This window comes from Zophobas morio, unplaced genomic scaffold (genome assembly GCF_036711695.1).
Source record: "Zophobas morio isolate AGI-343-1 ecotype UQ-CSIRO unplaced genomic scaffold, CSIRO_AGI_Zmor_V1 ptg000002l, whole genome shotgun sequence".
NCBI classification, from domain to species: domain Eukaryota; kingdom Metazoa; phylum Arthropoda; class Insecta; order Coleoptera; family Tenebrionidae; genus Zophobas; species Zophobas morio.
This window is the reverse complement of record NW_026972107.1, coordinates 6,198,040-6,223,675: the sequence shown is the minus strand read 5'-3', so window position 1 is coordinate 6,223,675 and position 25,636 is coordinate 6,198,040. Positions and strand designations below refer to the sequence as shown.

Sequence of the window (25,636 nt, the reverse complement as noted above, 5' to 3'; positions counted from 1 at the left end):
AGAAATTTATTATTAAAGCTGAAATTTTGAAAAATTGTAAACAAGGAGATTTTGTATCGGTTTTATATTTTCTAAAACAAATTTTGAAGTTTTCTTGTTTTTTTTCCGAATATGTAGATGTCGTAAAAACGTAAAAACGTAAAAAACATGTACATAAAATTTAAACAGGAAATACTTTGCAAAATTATCAGACAATGTCATGAACGTAGCTTTGAAGATACGATATCTAATAAAATCTCCAACAGACAGACAGGCGGAAATGGAAGACCAGTATTTACGTCAGGAAATGAAAATGACGGATAACATGAAATACAAAAATATATTATTTATATTCAAATTACTGATTACATCCTTAGGAAAAAACAAGAGAAATTTAATACTTAAAAAAAACATTTCATTAAACTTAAAAGTAATTTACGCCAAAACTTGCACACAGTATTCTAAAAGTTACAGTGACGACATTAACAAAGATAGATTACACAATTAATCCGGGCGTGTTTCATAAAATAATAAAAGGTTAAACTTGGAAGTTGAGGCGTCTAGTGTAAACTTTAATATTGCATAGGCTCTCAACGTCTGATTGATCCAAGTGCAAACTTTTATACCTCGTAAAAATTGCTTTGTCCGACATTAAAGGAATCTTGTTTCGAGTTTGGATGTGTGTTAAAACCAAATCAAAAACAATCAAACAGTCTTGCTTTACATCACTCGATCTATGTATAACAAATCAGCATTATGCTGTTCTTTACGACAGCAATTACTACGAACAAACACAAAACAAATGATCGAATACATGATACAAATCTATGGTGGACGTGCGCTACGCGCACACCATAATTTCATAAAACAACATCACGCCACGGCTGCCTTTTTATCCCCTGCCCCGACCAACGTTGAATATTCGCCGCCTATGCCCGATAACATCCCACGTATTCCTCAACCTAACAGAAATGAGCAAATGTTTGATCAACTCTCCCAACACAATAACAAGAATAGAAACCGTATCGATTTTCGATAACTCCCCGGTATATACAAAAATTACGGCGAGTACCTCTCCAAACAAGCATCATTAATCCATCTTAAAGAAAAAATAGCGGCGTCGGATCGAAGTTGATCCCTGGGAAGAAATCTCGATTTTATCGTTGCTTTTATACCCCAACAAAGTATGAGACGTGCAGATAAATTTTTTATTTATCCATCCCCGACACCCACCCCTCTGGCAGACAATAAAAACTTTCAGGTTATGCTCGAACCGCAACCGCGTTCGAAAAGCGGTTCGCACCCTAAACGTCATATTTTTAAATTACGTGACGAGGGAGGCGGGATGAGAAAAAGCTGTCTTTGTTTACAAAATTTAAAAGGTGGTAGGCAGGTCGGCGCCAATTTCCGACCGTTTTTTTCTCTTTCTGCATGAGTTTTAATATCCGCCCGCACCCACTGTGTTACGTTATGAAAGGCAATTTGCAACTTGAGCATGAATATGCCGGAAGTAATACAATAACAACGCTTAATTCCGCTAATGAGGGGAAATGCGAGAATTATTATTAAAAAGTTGGGGAGCGCGGACCGCTCGAAAGCGATTTTACGATAACGCTCGCTGCGCTCGCTCTGTAATCCCTGCACGTCTATAATGTGGGTGGACACAGCGTCGACGAGAAATATCGATTCGAACTTCGTCTAAATGGTTTCTTAGTATTATCGACATGTGTCACGTCCAAATTTGCCACACTTTTTATACTTCGGTGTAGAGGAATTCCGCCCTGGGGGAGCAAGTGTTTTGTATCGCGTTCGGAGGCCTTGACGAAACTCGACAACCTGAAACATCCAATGCGAAATTTTACACCATTCGTAAACAAATAAATAAATCCCGAAAACCATAAATCCAGCAATCCGGGATATTACATTCATTTCGAAATTGTTTGAGTCCATTTTTACGAATTAAAAATGTCTTACTATTTCATATTGTCAAAAGATTAAGATCTCGTAAAATATATAGGGTGTTTCATCTCAACTAATCCGTCAAAAATACTTCAATGCTACAGCTTTTATTTCCTAATGACAAAATCACATCACTGCTATTTTTCTGTCAAATTGAAATAAAATCTGCGCAAACTCAGTTTTTTATTGTTTATCATTTTAGCAGAGAATAATTGACACAAATTAAACTACACATTATACAATAACTAAAATAGATTAAAAATCAATGCAGTTATGAATTTTGTATTGAGTTTAAAGTAAGTTTAATTCAATAAATCAAGTTTCATAAATTTCTAAAGAGCTGGATTTATCAGATTATACTTACAGCCTGCGAGCAATTTTTTATTGAACAAATTGAGATCCTCATTTTCAAGAAAATGTGACAATTACGATCAAATAAGAATAGTAATAATTATATTCAAAACATTTTACTCCACTGTGGTTTAATTAATAATTTTAATCGAAGTTAAGCATGTACACTGACAATAATACACTCTTTTCCGTTAGTTATTTGTTTTGAATATTGTTAGGATGATCGGTGCATAAAATCGACGTGGTTAAACTCAACAATTTATTTCTTAGTAACTCGAATTTGCATGACTAATTACAGAGCGATCATGTATAAAATAATTCTTGCGCAACTTGACTGGATTTTTCCATGATCGAGGTCTTTCTGGAATACCCATCGCGACTTCCGCTTCCAGCCTTTTCTTTAGCGAACGCCGCTCGGCCGGCGCATCGACGATGAGTCACCCATCATTGCCGTGCATACTAGAAAGCTCTCGGCTCATAGGCGTCGTACCGGGGTGGCGTACGGGTTTATTTCGTAATAATATATTTCATATTGTCCGTATGTCTGCGAACGGCACCTCCTTGGATTTTTACATAAAGGTTATCAGAAAACAAAATTTTTTTTATAATTTTTCAAAGAAGCGAAATTTTTTGGAGCTGGGGAAGTTCTGTCGATGACAAAAGTCACATAATTAAACTGCTCGTATTGTAGTTTAAGTAAGCCTAAATCCAATTTTGGGAATCGTATAGTGAAAAATTTTGAAAAAATATAATAACGTCCAGTTTTCTTTTTTCTTGAAAAATGTAGAGCAAACAAGATTTTCTAATACACCAGACACTTTAATTCAATAGACAAACTGCTATTATTATTTTTTAAATTAAAACAAAATCTGCGACAACTCAGTTTATTATTTATCATTTTAGCACAGAATATTGAAACAGGTTAAATTACAAGTTATACAACAACTAAAATAGAATCCAAATCAATGCAGTTATGAATTTTTTATTGACTTTAATGTAAGTTTAATTCAATAAATTGATTGCTTATTAATTTTGGAAGATCGTCTGTTCCATGAGCATAATACCATTCAATAAAATCTGTACTGTTATTAAAACAAGATTGATTTTATATTGTTACGAAATAAACCGATACGCCGCCTCGATACGACGCTTATGGGTTCTCGTATCTACGTGGCCGATGACTCATTGTCGGCGACGGCGGCCGGAGAAGAGCCTGGAAGGGGAAGTCGTGAATGGGTGTTCCAGAGAAGTCTAGAAGCGGTGACGTAGGCGTTTCGAGGATCGCGTGCTGTTTAAATGGGAACGATCGTCGGGAGCAACAACGAGAGCTGAATTCAGTCAATCGAGTCCATGAGATAACAGTCAAGTTGCGTCGGAATTATTTTGGACATAATCGCTGTGTCGTGTAATTCGAGTTATTAAGAAATAAATTGTTGAGTTTTACCCACGCCGATTTTATTCATCGATCAACGTAACAATATACTCAACAATATAGGAATAAATTATTTTATGATACGAGGAAATTATCTGCCATCTAAAATGAAACCAAATTGTGTCCGATTAATGTTTCGTGACGATTTATTTAGTCCCTTTATCGAGATTTCAGACAGCGTTACTATAAACAATAATAAATTAATACCAAAATGCCAGAAATGTCTCATCTGGGAACAATTTTCGATAACTATGAATGAATAATTTTATACAAATAACTGTTTTGTACTGAAAAATAGGATCTCAATCTTCAACTTACAAATTTAAATTTTTTTTGATTTTTCGTTGCATTGTTAGGTATTACGTGTAAAAATGACGTCAAAATCGATAGGGCAGTGTAACATTTTTCCGGTGATTTGAACAAAATTAGTGAAATGATTTATCTTAATTACGACAGGCTTTATATGACCGACACGTCCAATCTGAAACAGTTTTGTAACCCAGTTATTTATGGCGTGCAAACTTTTTTGAAAAATGTGTTTGTTGTCTGCATACATAATGTTTATTTTTAATAAGTACATCGTGTTTTTTTGGTAGAAATGTAACTTATAGTAGGAGAAATTTAAAGCGGCAGACCCAATAGCATTTTTACAAATCCATTTTTTTTTATATCGGCGATTCCGGAAAAATGGTAACCACAAATAATTTGTCTTTAGATAATTCGCAAAAGTGGAGTGAGAAATTGAGTTCTTAAAAAAGTTGTTTAAAAATCACAGAAAATTCTATTATTAATATAGATCTCGATGTGTTGAATGGAAAAGTACAATGTGTTTATGATCACGGAGCAATATTTTCGAAATATTTTGTTTTAAAATCAAAATTTTCAAAAATTCTAAAAACTGATAATTCAATGGGCGATTCTGGAAAAATGGCTGGAGTTGTTCAAAAAGTTGTCTAAAAATTCTCAAAAAATTCAAGGATGTAGATCTAAACGTACTTATTGCGAAAATATAGCGTGTTTATGGTCACGGACAAATATTTTCAAAATATTCCGCGTGAAATTCGAATTTTTGGAAATTTGTAAAAATTGCAATATTTTTATTTTAGAGTTTATAATTTACAAGAAAATTTGTCATTTATAAACTCTATTTTAGACATGTTTTAAGTTTCTTGTTGCCGAAATAAGTCTACCTTTTAAGAAAAAAAAAGGCAAAATGTGCCATTTTAAAGGTCTTTTAAAGAATTGTGATGGGGTGGGTGGGCGGGGTTAATATTTGTCTTTTTTTCTTAATATAAGAAATAAGTATTTTGCAGTTAAGGTCCGCCCATTGGTTCACGGCCAATAAAAAAATCATTACAATTTAGATAGGGCGGGTGGGCGGGCTTACATTTGCCTTTTTGTTTTAATATGTGTAGACTTCTTTACACAACATAAAACTTAAAACATGTTTAAAATGGAAAATTTGTACAAGTAAATTAATTAGGCTCCGCCCCAAAATTGCAAAATCCATATTTACTTGTAAAAATGTACCATTTCAACTATGTTTTAAGTTTCTTGAGTGATTAAACACTTTGCAAATTTAAGTTTCATGTTGTGAAAAGATGGCTATGTATATTAAGAAAAAAAAGGCAAAATATAAGCCCCGCCCACCCGCCCTGTCTCAATTCCGATGATTTTTTTAATCGTCGAGAGCTAAAGAAGCGAAATTTAATTCCAAATCCTTATTATTTCTCTAGAAGAATTTACAGGACATGTTTTTGAGTATCGTCTTATTCAAAAAATACTATGTGTATATCAAGAAAAAATTAAAGCCAAAGATTATGCTCCACCGTTGGCAGACCTAGGGGCGGAGCCTAATTGCAAAATCCATATTTCCATACAAAAATTTACCATTTTAAAAGTTATGTGCAAAACTTCGGATATAAAACATCTTTTAAATTGGCTATAAGTCCAATGTTACGAGTTATCGTCTCATCTGCCTTCTTCTGTAAAATTTTACCCACTACATCCGAATAGTTATACAGCGTGTTCAAAAAATGCCGCACCAACTGAACAATACATGATTAAATCCACAAGTCTGAGTTCGAGAAAAAATTTAATTTATTTATTATTTATTAAAAAATTCTTAACGTCAATTTGACATTCACTTACAAAGACAAAATATCGCTTTAAATACATTTAAAAACGTGAACATTTATTTTGAATAATGAAAATTCAATCGATTTGAGCTACTGAACACAAAGTAGTGAATTACAATATGGTGAAATTTCGAAAATAAAAATTAAACTTCTACATTTGGACAAAAAAATGTTTAATGTAACGTAAATTATTTTTTCTGTGCTCCATAAACGGTCCTGAAGAAGTGTCGTAGAGTTGGTGCGTCATTTTCTGAACTGTATAGTGGGGCTTCTAGATAACTCTTTGGTAGGAAAATATGAATTCGTGAGCACGTGCGACTTCTGGCAGTTTCTTTTGCGCAGACTCGGCTTTTAGCTCACTTTGAGAGGATATAGTGGGGCTTCTGGCACTATATTGCAAAGACTTGGGTTCTAGCTCACTTCGAACGAATGCAGTGGATCTTTTACTCACTATATTAAACAGACTCAAGTTCTAGCCCACTTCGAGCGGATATATTGGGGGTTCTATCGCAGTTAGAAAAATTGTTCTAAAATTTTTTTTAGACAGTACTTCCCTCACCCCGGCACACAATCCATAAAACAAGTAACACTTCTTAGACAGATTACAAAATTTGCTTTTACTAATTTTATTTTTTTACAGCTGCTTTCATGTTTTCTGAACGTTCCGTTACCTCTAGCGTATGATAAAATATTTTTTTCTACCGCCCACGTTTTTTGGTTTTCTAATAGAGCTATTAACGCACGCAAATGACGTCACAGCAGTTCGTTAATAGCGGAAAGGCGTTCTTTAATAGATCTGGTGTAATTTAGATCGGTAAGATTGGTAGCAATGACGAGAAATGTCAGGTGAATGTCAGTGGCAAATCTAAACTTAAAATTTCCCATGTTTCCGGACGCGTAACTTCTTCGCAAGACATTTTAACCAATTTTAAATTACAAAAACTCGAATTGGTTCGAATTACAATTGTTGTTGTGAAAATTCGAACCTCAAATATTTCGTGGTTAGTGTCAGACCGACCCATCACCAACCACGACAAAAGTCCCCAGATTAAAAAAAATGCAAATTTCAATTAAATTTTGGGAAAAAACGTGTGCGGTAGAAAAAATAGTATAAATAACTCGTTCATAAGGCCATTGAGGCACTCATCCTTTATATAACTCGCGGCTTCGCCGCTCGTTCTATAAACTTGGATTCGTGCCTCAATATTTGCCTTATGAAACTCGTTCTTTAATATACTATTATTACACAGATAATTTCCGAAACTACTGGACCGATCGTTATCAATTTTTGTAGGTACATTAGGACTATCGTGTGAGCGGCAAAACGATAACCAAGATTTGTCTAATCATCCTCACCCACAATTTGATGACATCACCTCACGATTAAGTCTCGTGATTTACTTGGCAAAATTTTGAGATAATGTCATCAAGTTTCTGGAATGGATGAACAGATAAATTCCAAGTAGTGATATGGCATTTTCGTGGGAACTTGAAACTGCGCAAAGTTTCAGAACAATATGTTTTAGTTTATGAGTTAAATTGTAAAATATTGGGGGTGAATTATGAAATCACAAATGCAAAAGCATATTATTTTTCATATTTTACATAGCACTTACGCCGCAAAATTTTAAACTTTCGTGGTCTACAGAATATTCTTTAACGCATAGAATTTCGCAAAAATCGATATGATAGTTTCGGAGATTATCTTTCCAATAAACAACAGTAGGCAAATGACAGACAAATCGAAACAGTGTCTCTTCAATAACTTTACATTTTAATAAAAAAAATCCAACTTCTATAACTCCGATCTTAAAATCAAATAATTCCTGCTGGTCGCTCGTTAAACCCGCGACTGCTGACCAATTTCCTTTTTGCATTTACGTCCATTCTCCTAGAACGCAAACAAATCTCTTTATCTCCTAAATTTATGCACCTTAACGCATCCGCCCCACTCAATTACTCTCTCCACAATTAACTGCTAACTGCACTAAAGAAATGATCCCCTGAGTTGCACCCGTCGTTTATCCTTCCAACAATTAACGCTCCAATCCTTATTTTCCTTTTGCTCAACTCCCGACTCAAATGGTCGGAAATTCACAATTTAATAGTTCTGAAAGGCTTGTAACCGTTGACCCGTGAACGCTCATGTGTTTCCCCAGCGACATTTTCCCCTCGTTTTTTTTTTAAATCCGAACCGCCCGCTCCGCTAATAACTCAATTAAACAACTCGCGCTTATTAACGGCTTTAAAAGAAGCCCTCGTTATAAATAAATAATCAACTCGGAATGAAATTTAGATGAGGTTCGAGAGCGGCGACCGGATCAGACGGCTTTGTTTCTCGGCTGCTCCAGAAATGTTTACGGTGGAATCGATTGGTAAGGCCACACCTCTCCTGGCTGCGGAATCCTCTTCATCCTGTTTTGCTCGAGGTATTTATTGCTAAACATGGCCAATTTACGACGTTCAAATCTACAACATACCGACGGGGACGACGATCAAAGCGAAAAACTATGCCTCTGTGAGGGAGGCGGCGCGTCCTCGACCCCAATTAAGCGACTTATAGCGACCCCTTTCCGAACGGGACGACAAACAAAATTCGGCTTTTGAGGGCTTCGTCGCGGCTGGGGGTTAAAAAAGTTGAGGAATTAGTGAGCCGATTTCCGGGCGGAAAAAACGAGACAATAAAATTAAAAAGGAGGAGTTTATTTTTATATTGCGTCATTTACACGGGGTTCCAGACCGACAAATCCGTGTTATGGGGGAGTTAAGTGCGCTGCTTACACGGGTTTGTACTCGAAAAAATTATCTCATGATTGAGCGGTTTTAAGTGAATTGAACCGAGCCTTACGTGAAGATACTCGACCTCAAATTTACCGCATCACGTCAGTTTTCACAAATTAAATAGCGACTGGATACATTTTTCAAAAACAAAAGTGGAACGTAATTAACTAAAAGCTTTTTAAAAGGACGAAAATTATGATTTTGTTTATTGCTCTTGACGTTAAATACAATTAACAGGTACAGTGGACACGTTTTAATATCCATTAAATTTAGCCACTTCAAAACGAAGTACTTACTAAAAACAGCACGGCGATGGCATTTTCATGCATAAGTTGTTTCAAAACAGGTTTTGAGTGGGGCTTCTGGATCACTTTTTGGCAGGAAAATATTAATTGCGACTTCTGGCTCAGTCTGTTTTCCGCACACTCGAGTTCTAGCTTACTGTAAATTCATTTGAGATGCACCTGTTAAAACTTTTATGACTTAAGCGGCTTAAGCCAAACCACCCTTATAAGTCAAACTGGCTATTGTATTACTTAACTCAGTTCACAGCTACATTATGCCAACAATGGACAATGATAATCTTGCGGTTCGGGTCCACAAAGCTTACAATAGCCAGTTTGACTTACAAGGGTGGTTTAGCTTAAGCCGCTTAAGTCATAAAAGTTTTAACAGATGTATCTCAATTGAAGTTAGTATACTTCGGGCGGATGTAGTGGAGCTTCTGGTCCACTATATTGCGCAGACTCGCCTTTTACCTCTCTCTGTCCCTGCATGGGCCACATTTCGGTTTCAACAATCAAAGTTATGTTTATTTAATACTAAACGAGTAAATGGTTAAATAAAACACATTTTGTTTCGATGATTAATTTCTTTATTGTGAAAATATTGAACACATCCATTTGTGTGAATGTGAAAAAACACATTCTTAATTATTGACAATAAGTGCTGTTTTTATTAAACGTAGACCATGTGACAAAAAAGGACCGGCTACCGAAAACACGAACCAATTTTGCTGACGCAAAGAGGAGATTTGTGCCGGATTTTTTAATTTATGAGGGTCTTCTCAATTTTAATTATCACCCGGGTGACTTGATTCCGCCCCTGGACAATTAACAACGTTAAATAATGTTCAGTCGCTTTTACTCTTTCTTCAGTGTTTACCGCCGTCTTCGCTTTTTATATTTTAATTTGGGGCCCCAATCACGGTCGAGATTTATTGCCACGAGAGTTCTGGCTTTTGAAATATGACGGCGGATGTCACGAGTGAAAAGATGCGGCGTTTAAACGGATTAAAAGTTGGTAATGTAGTCAAGGTCGGGGCGGTGGAAAAACGCGAAAACATTCCGGGATGGTGTAATTCGATTTGGTTGGGGAGGAGTCGCGATAATTTGCTTTGAATGTGGAGGGAAATTCGCCCAGTTTTCATAGCGTCAATATTCAAACGGCATTGATTTTGTCGGAAGACATGATGATTTTGTCACAACATGTCGCGTTTTGTTGCGTAGGCAGGGGCGCTCTCTGCGATTATTTACATAATGGGGTTGGGGGAGCTTTAATCGTGGTTATTGGGGATTAGTCTTAGTGGTGTCGGTGCACGAAAGTGGGAGGTAAAAAAATTTGGGCTCGGCGGAAGTTCAGGGCGAAGTTGCGGTGTTATTTTTGCAATGAGGGCGTACACAGGGATCGATGGACTTGGAGGAGCCTCTTGGCAAAGGAACCAGTCATCGTGATAATTAGATTTTGAGTCACTTTCCTCAGATTAATCTCATTATGGATGGGGGTTTTGCTTGAGAAATGGAGAGGCTCTTTGTCACTCAATAAGGCCACTTTTATATCGAAATCGGTTTCTTCTTATTTTTGTCAAGTTTTCGAGAGTTCGTCTGGAAATTAGGTCGTTCTATACTTCCGGTGGCAGACACTTGGCTCACCGAGTCGAGAGCGCAGAAATGCGGGGGAAAATTTGCAGGAAACAGCAAACTAGCGCAGCTTTTACGATAACTGTTGGCTAGATATTACTCGTCAAATATTACACACACACTCATTATACTTAATTTAAACAAAAATTGAAACAAAATACTTTTATTATAAATATTTATTACAATAATGCAAAACAAAACGTTTTGAGGTAAGCGTTGCTTTTTTAGAAATTCTAGTTAGTTTAGAATTATTTGCAGTGAACAAGTTTTGCTGTCGGGAATTTTCGTTACGACACCTATTACCTAGTCACATTCTCGAAGGTCAACAGTTATGTAATTATAATCTAATCCTGGTTTTATTATTGAGTACTGGAACAGTTCAAGAAGATTGCCTGCTCGACAATCATGAAAAATCATCGATAATACGTGCTCTATTTACTGCTCTGTGATATTTTCGTAGTTAAATCATTACTTCTCTCCCCTATGAAACGCTACTAAGCAAATTTCTCTTTCTTTCGAGAAAAATCCTAATCGATGTTGATCCGTCAAAAGCGAGCTCGTTTTTGTCAGGTGACGTTCCACTATTACGTACCTATTGTTTTAAATTCGATAGAATTGATTCTCCAGTCAACTGAAAATTCAACAATGGCATAAAACATGGTACAAGCGAAAACATTACATCTCGGTCCGAAAACACAAGAAGATTAAGTTTTTCCGTAAACATCTGCATCGGTCTGTATTTCCACTCCACTGCAATCCTCTCAGAGCGCCAAAAAAGCCGTTCATTAAATTTTTTACTTCACCACCGCGATCCTCTTAGACTGAACTAAACGAGAAAGGTAAATTTTGTGGGGTCGTCCATGTAGCGCCACCCATTTCCATTTTATCTACGTACGTAATAGAACGTGCTTTGTTTGAACATGCTACAAAACACCGTAGAATTAATTCAGGGTTCTACCCTGTCACCTCCCTTATTCAATTCCAACATATTGGAAGCTAATACAGATCCATAAATCCAAACCGTGGGGTTTAACCCCTACCGGGCTTATTTTAAAGCTTTACTAATTCGCCCAATAAATATGCACCTGTTCTAGCGATGTAATTAACGTTAATGCCTTCATTATCTCGTAATTTATCCGGCCGCGGAAATAAAAAGAAGGAACGGTGGTGTTTGTACGAACTTTACGTCTTATGAATGGTTGAAACGGGCTTTTTTGGCTTCTTTTGATTAGATTAAAGAGGGTGGTTAAACTTTCAAGCGGTCATAAAATGACTGTGGAAGTTTTAATGTTCGAGCTTCACGAAGATTATGTGAATGAACACTGTTTCAGTTTGTTGCCGCTGGAATCGTGCAAGATTTCACGGGAAAATTCAATTTAAAACGGTGCGGTAAACAACGAGAACCAATACGCCGAACTCTGGCGAAAGAAAATCAGCCGTAAACGCAAATTTAAAATTTTAATCGTATTTTACTTTTAAAATATGTATGTGTTAGCGGAAATACGACAGTTTTATCGCACGTTCTCGAAGTCCATTTTCATTTCAAACTTAGAGATAATTACGTTCACAAATTTAATCATTTTTGCCGCACCTCGAGTAACCACGCATAATTCAACCGGGGTAGTTTGACGACGTGATATTAATATAAATATTTTCGTTGCCTCATTTAAAACTAGTTAACTCTTTCGACGCTGTAGAAATTTTATCCCGAGCTCAGTTAATTCAACGACAAATCCTAACAGATTACAAAAACCCACGTTAAAGTGTCGCCCACGGGTTACAAATTAAAAACAAAACAGAAACATTGAAAACAATTTCGTATTTGTCACAAATTCATTTAAAAAACCAATGTAGCTCCAATTTCATTCTCTTTTTCTATACCTAGCACCGACGATAACAATGTACGAGATATTTTCAAATAAACCTTGCCATTCAAACACACAAACGAACGTTGCTTTTTAATTTGTTTCAATTTCAAATCCTGATATGAGTTTCTCGTTTATTTAATATTTTTACCCAAAAAGGTCGTACCTCTGTCACTTTAAATTACTTAATGTCTTGATGAATTGTTTGCCCAGCGTTTGTTTAAAAAAATGTACAATAATTGCTTTCAACACCGTTTTTAATGCGCACAGAAACGAGGATATCACAGGTAGTAATAATTTTTACGACTTTATAGCAACGTCTTATCTTTTAACTCGAACTTTTATAACGCACAATATACACAAAGATAATAAAAATGAGACTCGTTAGAAACTAATTTTGAAAAAAGCAACAGGTATAGAACAAATGATAATGAAAAAGTTAATATTAATTCTACTACTGGAAAAAGAATTTCGTAGAACGTAAGATCCGTTATCTGGAAAAGATAAAACTGTGTACATCGTTTAATGTAATGTTTATGGTGAAAATAATATTTTGATTACGAAAAAAAGTAATTACATTATTCACAATAATATTACATAACTAATTACCACGATATTAAAAGGTGTAACTTTCCATGGAACTGTCGGTTACTAATACCTGCGTAACTAATGAGGAGTGACAATTTCACCTGTAAATTTTAAAGCGATCGATTAAAAACACGCAAACGTACTCACCTTACACGAAAAAATCAACAAGTATATTCCACGAACACGAACCAATATTATCAAACTAGCTACCATTATACGAAACTTGGCACTCTTTAAAAAGACTTTTTTTAATATCGTTGCCGATCTAATGTTTATCGTCATTTTTGAATATTTAAATTGTTCACAATCGATAGCGGCTACCAATAAATTACAGCAACAACACAAAATTTAACTGCAGTAATTATTCATATATTATTGACTTCAGTGGTAATTACGGGTCATTTGGCGATGGGTTTGCGGGGAATTTCATCATATTTTCATACACCAACCCAAATCAATAATATACACTTCAATCTCATGTTGTGCGATATTCCGATATAACTTCATTAGAAAGTTTCGGCTGAAAATTGCTCTCTGAAATTCAGTTCCGGAACGAAATTGATGCAGCACATAATTTTAGCTAATATTGGATAGATACAAAGGTTTCGCAATCAGACACTGAAAGTACGTAGAATGACTTTCTTTATTATCATATCCAAAAAATTAAATACATAATCTTAATTACCAAATCATCACTCAGAGAATATCAAAAAAAACGCTAAAACTACTTATTTTCATGCAGAGAAGGCATTAAAAACAGGCGACATGTTTTTTTCTGAAAAATATCTGCAGAATTAATCGAATAATATTTAAAAAACTCATCCTATCAAAATCAGATTTATACACGCTACGTAAAAATGCACTAAAAACACATCGCAAAAATTCGGTTTGTGTTATTAAGTCACATTTTACAGGTAACACAGTTCGTAGAATTCAACAAAACCATCTTATCTTATGACCAAGGTATTTTGAAATCGTGTAAACTGTTTATTGCTAATGTTATAGTGTAGATCTTATCTATATTTATTCAAGCATAAATAAAGGAACTTTTTCTGTTCAGTCTCTGAACCTTGGTAACCTCCCAAGCCTTACATTTTTGGCGTAATTAAAAAAGAATTAGAATTCAACAAAAAAATCATCGCTTCAATGAAAACATTAAAATTTCGATAATTTATAAACTCCATAGTGCGTAAAAATAATAATAAGTGAGAAAAACAGTCACAAAATTATATTTACATTTTTTTTAAATAGAATCACTAACTTTTACTAGAACACCTGTTTTGTTTTGGTTCGTCGAATGATAATCAAAATTGCGTTAACAAAACTGCTTATCGACTTATCAATAACGCTGATAAGCCACAGACTCGAGCCCCTCTAGAACGACTCACTCATGAAACACATTTTGATAAACATTGCCCCCGTTTCTTCGAAATGCTCACTCCATCTACGTTAACTGATTTAATTAAACAATCACCAAAATGAGAAAGTTCTTCAAAAGATGATAACTGACTTAACATCATGGCTCTAAAAACGGCAATACGACATTAATTCCATCGCAAAACACCGCTGTCGGATTAATTATAAATTCTGTGATCAACAGCTTACAGCCCTTTTCAATTTGCAATAACACAATTAAATGAAGTAGCCCTTTTAATAATTAATAAGGGCTTTTTAGGCAAATCGCACAATAACGTGTTCCAGAACATTAAAATCGCATTTGAAATACAATTGTGATTTACAAGCCAAACAAAATATTGTTACTTTAATAAAATGAACTGAGTACTCTAGAACTTAATACCTGTAAAAAAAAAAAAGTATGCGAGTATTTATAAAAATGTGGGTTCATTGACACAATAAAACCAATAGTCACAGACAAGTGTCACTTTTTAAAAGCAACCGTCTTTAATTAATTATTAGCAACAGGAAGTTGTCGGTTACATAATAAACTTTCACATATTCTCGAATCAAAATAAATTTTGTCCAAAATCGCGGCTTTTCTTTCAACGATAATCGGTTTATATTGCAACATAGTTGCAAGCATTGTACGCAGATTTTCGATGGTTGATTCTCAACTAGTCAAAATTACTTCAGGATCTGTATAGAAAACATAGGACGAAAATGTTTGCAAATAATATCTGTTTATAGATATTATAAACTTGATCCACTTCCGGTTTCACCTGAAATAAGGTAAAAATATTTTGTGGATATTATTATATCATTGTTACATATTTTTTATATCTGATATTGATAACAATCAACCTGTCTCGTGCGTCGGAAAACCACAGAGAAAAATTCCACGTTTGAAAATGAATGCAAATGGCTATTTTACCTTTACGACCACAGGAATCGACTGGAATGCAACAATACAAAATAATAACAGTAATAACGAATGCAAATGACGCAACTTCTAGATAACTTCTCCGCCACAAAACAGCTATTGAAAAAATATTATTTGAAAGAAAAACCCAAACCCAAAAACCCGAACTATCTGAAAGAGAAACCAATTGAATCAATCCGTGGCAAGGTCGACTATAACAACAAAAACTAACCCAGTAATTACTATTGCATAAAAATAGTCAACCCATTGCAACAGCACTAAATCGAGCGTGAAAAATGTGTTTACAAACTGAACCACAACCTGTGAACCAACCAAAACAACCGGAAAAAACCCAAAAAGACCTCCCATCGAAAACAATTAGCACACGAGCTATCGATAAGACAGGTACAATCCCTAATGCAATACCGGTTATTACGTTACACGTTGTACCTTTTGTGGCACGTCACGCCCACCTCTGGTCTCGCGCGACGTCCAAAACAGCGCCGTTCCGTGCCCCCTCGGACCCGTTTGTTTACCGGGGCCCCCGGAGCCCGGAGCGCCGCCGGACCCCACTCCGTCCGCGCCACTTACCAGCTGCAGGACCGTGTTGACGACTTCCCTATTGGAAACCTGTCCGACTTCAATGAGTCCAATTAGAACGGCGAACTTGAGGCTATCGTTCATAGCCATTCGGACCACTTCTTCGGGGTGTTTGATGTCACTCAGTGGCGGTTTCGTCAAATCCGCCATCGCGTCGGTTCAGTCTCGTTCGTCGCACTCAAAACACTTTATCCACCACTAAAAACAACACAAAACACGAACATTTACACGAACGTTGTTACAGTACGAAGGTACTTCTGCCATGTTGAAAAATGACAGGCCGGTTGTCTCACTGCTTGGTGCTTATCGCGGGGTTTTTTACGCGCTCGGGGGTTGCACTGCTATCGCGGAAAACGTCAACTGTCAGCTGATGGGGAGCGAATAAACGCAGGACGCGAGCGCGCTGCCAACGTGACGGGCGCGCCGCGAGAAAAACACCACGCAGCTTGAACTTCCTGAGTGTGCAAAAGATCGGTGGAAAAAAAAACTTGCTTGCTCTTAGAATCACATGTATTATAATACCTAGCGTCTAAACTGATTACATAGATTCATAATGTATTCCACTGCTCTGCAGCAACTTATTGTCCTAAAGCTAAATTTGATACAATAAATTAAAACTGTACTCGTCGCTCTGATTACCAATTTCGCTTCAAGCAATTGTCGAATCCGTCGTCAAATTTTTTAACTCTTGCTGGTCTTCTGCAGAATAATTTTGTGTTTGTTCTTCTCTATGGTTACTTTTGCTTGGGCTTGCGAAACAGCCCCTTGCAACTGGACTGGTACTGTCCCTGGGTGGTACCGCGTGATGGTACTAGCCTCTGCAACCCGTACCGTGAGCGCGGAGTGCCTCCCCGGGCCTATCACCCGCGAAACGCCCCTCTCATTATCGTTACCCTCACCCGTCAAATTCCTCAAAACTCTATACAACTTATCTTCATGTTGTTTTTGCAAAGAGGCGATTCGCCTCTCGGCGTCAGACCGCTCTAGCTGCAAATTGTGCCTCAAATTCAACACATAATACGCCAATTTCTCGTGTTTATTCTCAATATCGACGATTTGCAACTCAAGCTTTTTGCTACTACTTCTCAAATCGATGATTTTTTCAAAGTACCGGTGAAGCAAAATGCGCATTTCGTTTTCGCTGAGTTTGAAGAAGCGCTCCATTAGCATTCGATCGCTCTGTTCTTCAAGCTCTTTCAGCGGGTGGTGGCCACATATTATCGAATTTTTGTACTCCATTATCAGATCTATGGCTTCCACGGCCTCTTCGTATTGCAGAAGTTTGCGTTCTTCAGCGTCGTTCAAGATTTTTTGATTTTGGGATTGCACGTCAATTTTGCAACGCATTTCGAGCAAATAGTCGCGCGTTTTTCGCAAGTTACGGATTTCGTGCCTCAAACACTCCAATTCTTCGTTATTAACAGATATATTCGAGTTTATAGTAGTGTTTGATTTGTTCAATAACGCTACTATTTTGTCTGGTGTTTTTTTATCAAAACTGTCACAACTTCTTTCTTTGCTCATTTTTAGTTTCTCTTCTCGAATTTGTCGCTCGTACAAGTATCTGTATCTCTCCTTCTGCTGCTTGTATTTTTTCAACTTCTCCAGCTGCTTTTTAGAAGTGTAGAGATCATTTTCGAGTTCGAGCAACTTGTTTCCGTCTTCCGTCATACTCTTTAAGCTCTCCGCGTCTTTTAGTTTCTCTTCTAGTGCCACTTTTTCGTTCTTATATTTCGCCTCTAGAATGTGGTTCTTGTGTTGCTTTGCATGAATTAACTTCACTTCAGCGCTCTTATACTCCTTCCTCAACATCTGGCACTTCTGCTCAAACTTATGGTGCGCGCTCGACTTGGTGTCCTTATGCCTCAGCAAACTCTCCATCAAGTTCTCCTTCACCCGAATCGTCTTCTCCAAATCGGAAATCTTCTTCTGATTCAACTCCAAAGCGGTGACGATCTGCTTCAATATCTTCTTTTTGGTTTCGTACGACATGGCAGTCGTCTCCATGGCTTTCTCGTTTTCTTCACACTCTTCACTTATCTTCGACGTGTTTAGCGACAAAGCGGGATGGAATTCTTCGGCCGAATGGATACTCCCTCGACGTCCCCGCGCCCCCTTCATACGGTACTCATTGTTTGAGCTGGTCATGCTCTCTTTGGTGCAGGAATTCACAGAAACGTTTGCGGCGCTTACCTGAGAAACTAACTTATCGGTACTAATACGAAAATCGCCCATCAAGGCTTGGACTTTATCCAGGAGAGATTCTTTTTCTTCTTCTTCGATGGCCTCGCTCTCGCTGCTCTCGCAGCTGCCTGTGAAAAATTAAAAGCAAATGTTTAAAATGACTGTATACTAAATTGAATAATGACTGAAGCTAAATTTTGTGTTGGCAATTCTGAATTATTGGCAGCAATGTCAGTGCACAGTTGTCAATTTTGACATAAACCAATGAGAACATGGTGGCTACTGGATTGGTGTACAAAAATTACAATGTTGCCAATTTGACAAAAAAATCACAAACAGTGTCACTCGGTATATTAAAACATTGTCACTCGGTAGATTAAAATTTGTAGATTGTAACCATAAACCACTTAAAAAAATTGTATTTATGAACTTGTATTTTACCCTCAATTTCCTCCTCAATCCTTTCCAATGAACGATGCGGTTCTGAATTTTCGCTCAGACAATCTTCACACTCTTGCTTCAGCATCAGCCACTGCGAAATGAGCTCTTGATCGGTTTTTGGTAAAACATCGTTAGCGACTAGTCTTTGGAAGAGTTCTTCGGCATTTGATACTAACTTGAAGAGTTGGTTAGCAGCAAACTGGAGACCAAACACATCACAGTTCTCTTGTACTGACTCAAATGTGGTGTATGAGTTAACAGTGACAAAATTCTTGATCATTTGGGCCCTCATTGCCAACTGGAGCGTGTACAGAGTCTCCGTGAAATCCTGAATTAACGGGGAAATACAACAAAGAAGAAGAGTCTTAGCGCGCCCGCCAAAAGAGTCCTTAAGAAGCGTGGTAAGCACTGATTGAGTATATGGAACGAAATGATTGTACTGCGGCTGACAAGCCTCCGACAGAGTCATTATACACCGCTGCAGCGTCTGAATCCCCAAGTCTGTGGGTATGGTCTGCATCATACCATTACTATCATACACTAAAACTTTCTCAGTACTGGCCAAATCGGCGAAACTCGCCGTCGAAACGCGGTGTTGGACAGTTGTGTCGACGACCCACTGCTGCTCCAGAGTCAACGTGAACAAAGTATGAGCACACTTGGGGGCAATATTCGACATTCCTAGTTGGATCAACTGGAAAACGTCGCTGATATTCCCACACTCCACACTACCAACGCCCAACAAGTCCTGCACGTTTTCCCCACAGATTTGCGACCACGTGATATGCACAGACCAATTCCTATCTCTATACTGCTTCATTTTGGTGAAAACTTCGCGAATAAAGCGCGGAATTACACCATGTTCTGACTCGCTTGAAGCGCAGTGGAATCCTGGTCCCAGAAGAGTGTAAGATTTGCCAGACCCGGACTGACCTAACGTCACGACGGATACGTCACAACCTTCGACTAAATAGTTAACTAAGGGGGCCACAGACGTGGTGAAGACCGTGCTTTGGCAGCAGTTGATGGGAAAGGTGTAGTTAGCTGGGTAATTTTGAGAATTTGCCAACTGGATGGTATTGTTGATGGTGTTGGCTTGAACACAGACCATGTCGGGGGTGGTGAACCCCACGGGGCAAATTCGAACTGCGGTCTCAATGTTGAATTCCATGGTAGGAGGTCGAGAATTCAACCCATTATATAACCTAAAAAACGAAACGTGAAATTACGTGCAAAATACGGCAAAAGGAAGTGGGAACTGACTTACTTTGGTGGTCTTGTCACGAAACGCAAATTTATTAAAAATCAATGCATTTTGAATGCATTTTGCGTTCCAGACACAACACAATTTAGGGATTTTGGGTATAACCCATAGAAAACCCTACAAGTGAGGGTATTCTATGGTATAACCCAAGTTGGTTTTAGTGAAATGTCAGCTGAGACAGGCGCGCGATTTAAATTAGGGGTTGTTTTTTTCAAGACAAAAAACCAATACGGTTTGTTTTTATTATAGCAGTAAAAATTAAATAACTATACTAGTACACGTTTTACTTTTTCTTCAATGGTCCACCCAAATCATCTAGCTCTTGCTTCAATTGTTTGAGTTCTGTGTCTGGTACATATTTAACTTCTTCATGCCATTCCTCATGAGATAATACATGAACGGTAACGCCAGACGGGGTACTCGCTTCTAGTGCTCTTAAAATCAGCGGAAGCTACAAATTCTCTCATAAGAATCAGACCTGACTGACTAAAATTACTACCTGTGTTGATACTACATCAGTTATTTGAACCGTCCTCTCGTAAGTTTTTAAGTTATACTGAGCCGTAACGATCTCACTTTTCGCTTTTAATGTGGTAATTTGGATTTCTTGGTGTGGGGTACCCCAAGCATCCTCCACGTTCACCTCCATATTTTTCATTAAATTATGCACAAATTTTTGATAATTTTCTAAAATTGGGTAATCGTGACCTCGTAACTGTATATTTAAAGTATCATACATCGGTACTTTGGATTTCATCGACTAAAAAAAAAACTTTACTTCATTTTTAGGTTAGGTTTTGGGGTACCTCGAGATAGCTTGGCTCGTAAAAACTACTATAGTGTAACTTAAAAGTGGCTTTAACCGGTCGAAACAACAATGCCTTGTGGGCTATTTTTCTCAAGTTGTTCATTTTACACACGTAAATAAAAAACTCGAAACGTATGATTTTTGAGGTTATGTTTACATTATTATTTACACTTTTGATTTACTTTGATTTACAATATGTATAAATTTTGTTTTCAAATTCAGAATAAGAATTTTGGCAGTTTTTAATTTTTTTGAAGCAGAACTGGTGTCAATCACTCTTCCTTTCCTCTGAAAATTCGTTTCACATTGTTTATATATTGCTCTCTCAATCGTTGTTGATAGTAAAAGCAAAGCTTCCTGGTGAAATACACATAGAGAAGCTAATAACAATAAAGAATAAATAAAAAAAGACCCCGTGTGCTATATACATACTATATAAATCCCCACACTCGTACCGATAAACAGAAGGTAAAGTCGGCTATCAGCTTTGACCTACAAACACAGGAAATAAAAATACAACACACTTAAAATTAATTAATATTGATAAGAACCTTTTCTTCGTACTTCAAGAATGGGACATATCTCAAGAATCGAATGTACTGTTCTTTGATAGGTGACACATATACGACTATCGTTTGATAAATTGGAGCTGCAAAAGCTTCTACGTTTTCTTCATAAAAAGCACCCACAACAGTCACAATGTTGTCAAAATTTTCAAAAATAAACCCAGTCGTTTTCACTGTTGGGTCCTCCACATTATGAAACACGCTCTCCTGTTCACCACCACCAAAACTCAAAGACGGGAAGCTAAAACTCGGAAGAGTGAAATAATTTGTGCAGGACTTGTCATCTAAAATCTCAAAAATATTTTCAAATTTTTATTGAACGTACGCACCTTTTGAGGAACAAATCGGGAAAAAATAGCCGCTGCTTTGACTGATGTAATACATTGTTAAGATTATTGCCAATGCCACTTTCATGTTGACGATTTTTCAAAAATTATAAAGCCAAATAAATTTTGAAAATCCTAGTGATTTTGTTGCCACGGATTGCGGGTGGCAACGCTTGATTGTTGATTATCGCATTGATGACAGGTTATTTTATTGCGAAAATTTGTTTCCAAATTTGCGATGTTTAAGACATGGTTTTCGTTAACATGCCTTCTCGTGTGTACGTGCTTAATCCATGGGCTCCCGGATGAAGGGAAATGGGACTATAACCTGACTACGGTGAGAATTTTCAGGTTTTGGGTTCGAGCATAAGTGTCATATTTTGGGTTTTCCAGGACTATAACAGCTTGGTGTTAACGAAGAGCTTGTACAGGGGGGCGCAAGTATTTATTAAAGGTAAGTAGGTGCAGGGGCGCTGAGGTCAGATTATGTTGTGGTCATTTTTAGTCAACTGTGAGTCACATGTGCACGACTTGGATTTAAATATAAAAATCGTGATTGAGCCGTCGCCGTGCTGGGATTTTAGTAATACGGTTAAGGAAGTCAATGACGTAAGTGAAATTTGAAAGGGTTGCTCAAAAGGGCTTTAGTAACCCATAGAAATCCTTCATGTAAAAGTATGAATTCCTACATTCACCTTGGGTGATATTTTTTATTACCCATTGAAATGCTTAAGTTTATTTTTTTTAATTTCCCTATGATAAAGGTCATAGGATTAAATGAAATATCTAAACAACAGTTCTTGGAAGTGATTTAACATAATCTTAACCAACACTATGACAGCAGTTACTTTGGACTTTCCAGAAATATTTACAAACTGCTTAATATGAAACTTCACTTTGTAACGTGGTTCATTTTTTTTTTAGTACTTGTAGCGGTTTAATTTGGTTTAAAACATCAATGATAAGAGAATTTTTTAGGTGTGTGTATATCTGAACTTGCACCAAGTTGCCCCGCCCTGATTGGTTACTAAAGTCACGCGTTCATAGCTCACTAAGTCAATTCCATTTCCAGCTAATGAAATCAAACCTAGGCACCACCATAAACACGTCCGTGTACCGGAAAAACGGTGCCTACAACTGCGACCACATCGTCCTTGACCCCGCCCCCTTAAACAAGGACGACAAATCTTTAATGTCATCTTCGTCAAATAATCTCCCCATCTACCTCATCCCCCACGATGGCGTCTACGTCTTGGTTTTTGAAATGATGCCTACCACCAACACCACCGACCTGAGTGTGGGTGTCCACGTCGAAATGAAAAGTGATTATGGCTACTTATCGGCCGCCGATTGGCCCCTGCTTCCATTTTACGGTTTCATGTGCATCTTCTACGTGATTTTGGGTATAATCTGGCTGATGTTGTCCTTCCTCCAGTGGCGTGATTTGCTGCGAGTCCAGTTCTGGATTGGCGGCGTAATCTTACTAGGGATGTTAGAAAAAGCCACTTTCTACGCGGAATATCAGAGCATCAATAACACAGGGATGAGGGTTCAAGGGGCTATGTTGTTCGCCGAGTGGGTGTCGTGCGCGAAGCGCACTCTAGCTAGAATGTTAGTCGTGATCGTCAGTCTGGGTTTCGGAATCGTCAAACCTAGACTAGGTTCCACTTTACATAGAGTCGTAGGAGTAGGGTTTTTGTATTTCTTCCTAGCCGCATCTGAAGCGTACTTAAGGATCATGAAACCTAAGAATGACCAAAATCGGGATTTATTGGTAGCTTCTGTCCCTTTGGCGGTTCTTGATTCGGCTATCTGTTGGTGGATTTTTAGCGCGTTGGTTAACACCACTAGGACTCTGCGATTGCGCAGAAACGAAATCAAGTTGTCTCTCTACCGCCACTTCACCAACACGCTCATTTTCGCTGTCATTGCCTCAATCTGCTTCATGTTGTATTCCATTAAGACACATCGGATCGTTCAGTGTCTCGTCGTTTGGAAAAATCTGTGGCTTGAGGAAGCGTATTGGCACATCTTGTTTTCTGCTTTGTTGCTAGTCATCATGATTCTGTGGCGGCCTACTAATAACAACCAGAGGTACGCTTTCGTGCCTCTTCTCGATACGGGCGAAGACGAAGAGGAAGAACAACTCGTGAATGACGCATATGGAGTGAAAGTGAGGATACACCACCCGAAACCGGCTTCCCCAAGGTCGAATTCTGTCGACGATGACCTCAAATGGCTCGAAGAAAACATCAAGAGTGATCCAGCTCTTCCCATTTTAGATTCGGATGAAGAACTAGTCAGTACAAGGTTTGAGGTTTCCAAAATGCAGTAGGTTTTTTTAAATTGTGAAGTATTGACGCTTTTGGCATAATGCCACAGGGAGGACGTGCCATCAAGCGTGAAAGAAGCGCGATTATTGGTTAAGCGAGCTGATTGGTCAGTTAATTATACAATGCCAACTTAACCAACAACCGCTAATTTATTTTCTCAGTGAGTATTTAAAATTTAAGTTGTGTTTTTTCCGAGAAGGATGGACTGTGTTCTCTTTAAAAATATCGTAGGCTCTATGGTCATAGTCACGAATTGTTATCTAATTTTCAGTATTAGGTTTGTTTTGCGGTGATAAATGTCAGAGATTAGAACACGAGGCTGACTAGTAAAATTCGTGGTAGTGGGAGTGAACCAATCAGAACTCAAAATTGCCTGTGGCCGGGACGACGCGTCGTGTTTTCATCTCGCACTTAGATTTTGTAAAACACACCCTCCTAGTGTTTTATAAAACTTTTTAAAATCTTTGTACATACTTAGCACACACTTAACTAAATGTTAATTTGATTAATGTATATATATCTATTGAACCAAAAAATTGTTGCTACTGAATGGCTTCTTGCAAATTGTAGACTTGTATTGTAGTAATAAAAACTTAATTACGCTAACTTAGTCGGTTTAACGAATGTCCTTTTTCTCTTCAGTTTTTGCGCAGCTCCAGACCTGTGCAAATGCGTCTGCACCTCTGAAAAAATTTCGACTTGTTCTTCCTCAGGGACAGTCCGCCTGAAACAACGAATTAGCGTTTTTTCACGACTAGAAACCCAATCTTACATGTATTGCTTCATCAAATCGTATTTTTCCCAAGGGGTCTCCAATTCTTTCGCCCTGTCATAAAACCGTTGTGGCAGCTCCAAGTCCTGCACCCCTTTCAAGTTTTTACGTTCCCAGCGGTCCAACCACGGGCGCGGCTTCAACTTCACTTTAATTTCGTTCACGGGCACGGGGGCCCCTTCCGGCAAAATTTCGATTTCCATGTTTGAGTCAAAAGTACTATACTCAGGCAACGCATCCCTCAAATATAGCAACTCGTTGTCTAGCCTCTTCTCCAACCTCAAAACTTCTATACCTTTAATGGTAGGATCATACATGTCGTACAGAATTTCAACACCCTGGTGGTCTATCACATTCCTTAACAAAAAATTCGCCCTTAAACCACACCCTTCACGTTTTATACAAATCCCCACAAATCTGTGAAGCTTCCCGGGGCTGTGACGGTCCGCAGATGTGACCGCTAGCACAGAACCTACGTAAAATTCAGGAATATCCACGTTCGCTCGTCTGGCGATCATGTCGCTACGCTCGAGTTTTTCTCTAATGGGGTTTCTGAATTCGATTTTGGGGTCGGGCAGAAATTCGGGGTAGATCTGTCGGTATTCGAGGACATTCTTGCGCGTGTCGGACTTGTCTTTTACGGGCTGTTCGGCGGGGGTGGTAGTGGCGGTGGCGAAACGACGAAAATCTACAAAATAACGAAAAAGTTGCGATATTCTTACGAGTTGGGGTTTAGGCTACTTTTTAGCTGGCGGCTGAGGGCTAGTCGAGGGGTAGTTGACAACATTTTTTAGGATTGCAAAAACCTGCAAAAGTAAGGTTATGTGCGGGGATATCCCAAAGACCTTTTATGTATATAGATGATACACAATGATTATTTAATTATTTATTTTTAATTTATATTAAACTGAAATTCGTCTGAGAGAGAATAAACCTTTCACCCGCAATATGTTTGTCACACTTTGAATCATTGTTTTGGCCTGTCTTTGGATATACGACATAATACATCTATT

At 37.7% G+C, this 25,636-nt stretch overlaps 5 protein-coding genes across 7 annotated transcripts in view; 1 reads left to right on the top strand and 4 right to left on the bottom strand.

Moving 5' to 3' along the window:
• The window catches only part of Rg (rugose), a 255,743-nt gene extending 239,453 nt beyond the window's left edge, over positions 1–16,290 (bottom strand). Inside the window, exon 1 of the mRNA XM_064051786.1 lies at positions 15,921–16,290. Coding sequence (XP_063907856.1) covers positions 15,921–16,079 — 159 coding nt within the window. The 5' untranslated portion in view covers positions 16,080–16,290. The remainder of the gene's footprint in view (positions 1–15,920) is intronic.
• Positions 16,291–16,421: 131 nt separating this feature from the next.
• On the bottom strand, positions 16,422–19,963 carry LOC135125969 (kinesin-like protein costa). 2 transcript variants are annotated; one of them, XM_064051767.1, is made up of 3 exons: positions 19,818–19,963; positions 18,555–19,759; positions 16,422–18,241 (listed from the first exon to the last, which is right to left on the bottom strand). In XM_064051767.1, exons 2-3 carry the CDS (start codon positions 19,723–19,725, stop codon positions 16,611–16,613), a joined length of 2,802 nt encoding a protein of 933 aa, XP_063907837.1. In that variant the 5' UTR covers positions 19,726–19,759; positions 19,818–19,963; the 3' UTR covers positions 16,422–16,610. The 2 variants fall into 2 exon arrangements, with proteins under 2 accessions (XP_063907837.1, XP_063907829.1); XM_064051759.1 differs by having other exon boundaries at positions 19,822–19,963.
• Positions 19,964–20,046: 83 nt separating this feature from the next.
• Positions 20,047–21,662, bottom strand: LOC135125955 (large ribosomal subunit protein mL48). Of its 2 annotated transcripts, XM_064051748.1 has the most exons (6): positions 21,522–21,647; positions 21,178–21,476; positions 21,059–21,118; positions 20,625–21,006; positions 20,318–20,578; positions 20,047–20,269 (listed from the first exon to the last, which is right to left on the bottom strand). In XM_064051748.1, exons 4-6 carry the CDS (start codon positions 20,727–20,729, stop codon positions 20,102–20,104), a joined length of 534 nt encoding a protein of 177 aa, XP_063907818.1. In that variant the 5' UTR covers positions 20,730–21,006; positions 21,059–21,118; positions 21,178–21,476; positions 21,522–21,647; the 3' UTR covers positions 20,047–20,101. The 2 variants fall into 2 exon arrangements, with proteins under 2 accessions (XP_063907818.1, XP_063907816.1); XM_064051746.1 differs by lacking the exons at positions 20,047–20,269; positions 20,318–20,578 and having other exon boundaries at positions 20,762–21,006; positions 21,522–21,662.
• A 17-nt stretch (positions 21,663–21,679) lies between these two features.
• On the top strand, positions 21,680–24,457 carry LOC135125941 (transmembrane protein 87A). The gene is made up of 4 exons (XM_064051728.1): positions 21,680–21,855; positions 21,912–21,972; positions 22,024–22,127; positions 22,591–24,457. The coding sequence occupies exons 1-4, from the start codon at positions 21,757–21,759 to the stop codon at positions 23,851–23,853; spliced, it is 1,527 nt and encodes a 508-aa protein (XP_063907798.1). The 5' UTR covers positions 21,680–21,756; the 3' UTR covers positions 23,854–24,457.
• Positions 24,348–25,474, bottom strand: LOC135125949 (large ribosomal subunit protein bL19m). The gene is made up of 3 exons (XM_064051738.1): positions 25,365–25,474; positions 24,624–25,311; positions 24,348–24,575 (listed from the first exon to the last, which is right to left on the bottom strand). The coding sequence occupies exons 1-3, from the start codon at positions 25,408–25,410 to the stop codon at positions 24,449–24,451; spliced, it is 861 nt and encodes a 286-aa protein (XP_063907808.1). The 5' UTR covers positions 25,411–25,474; the 3' UTR covers positions 24,348–24,448.
• Between the last annotated feature and the right edge of the window lie 162 nt (positions 25,475–25,636).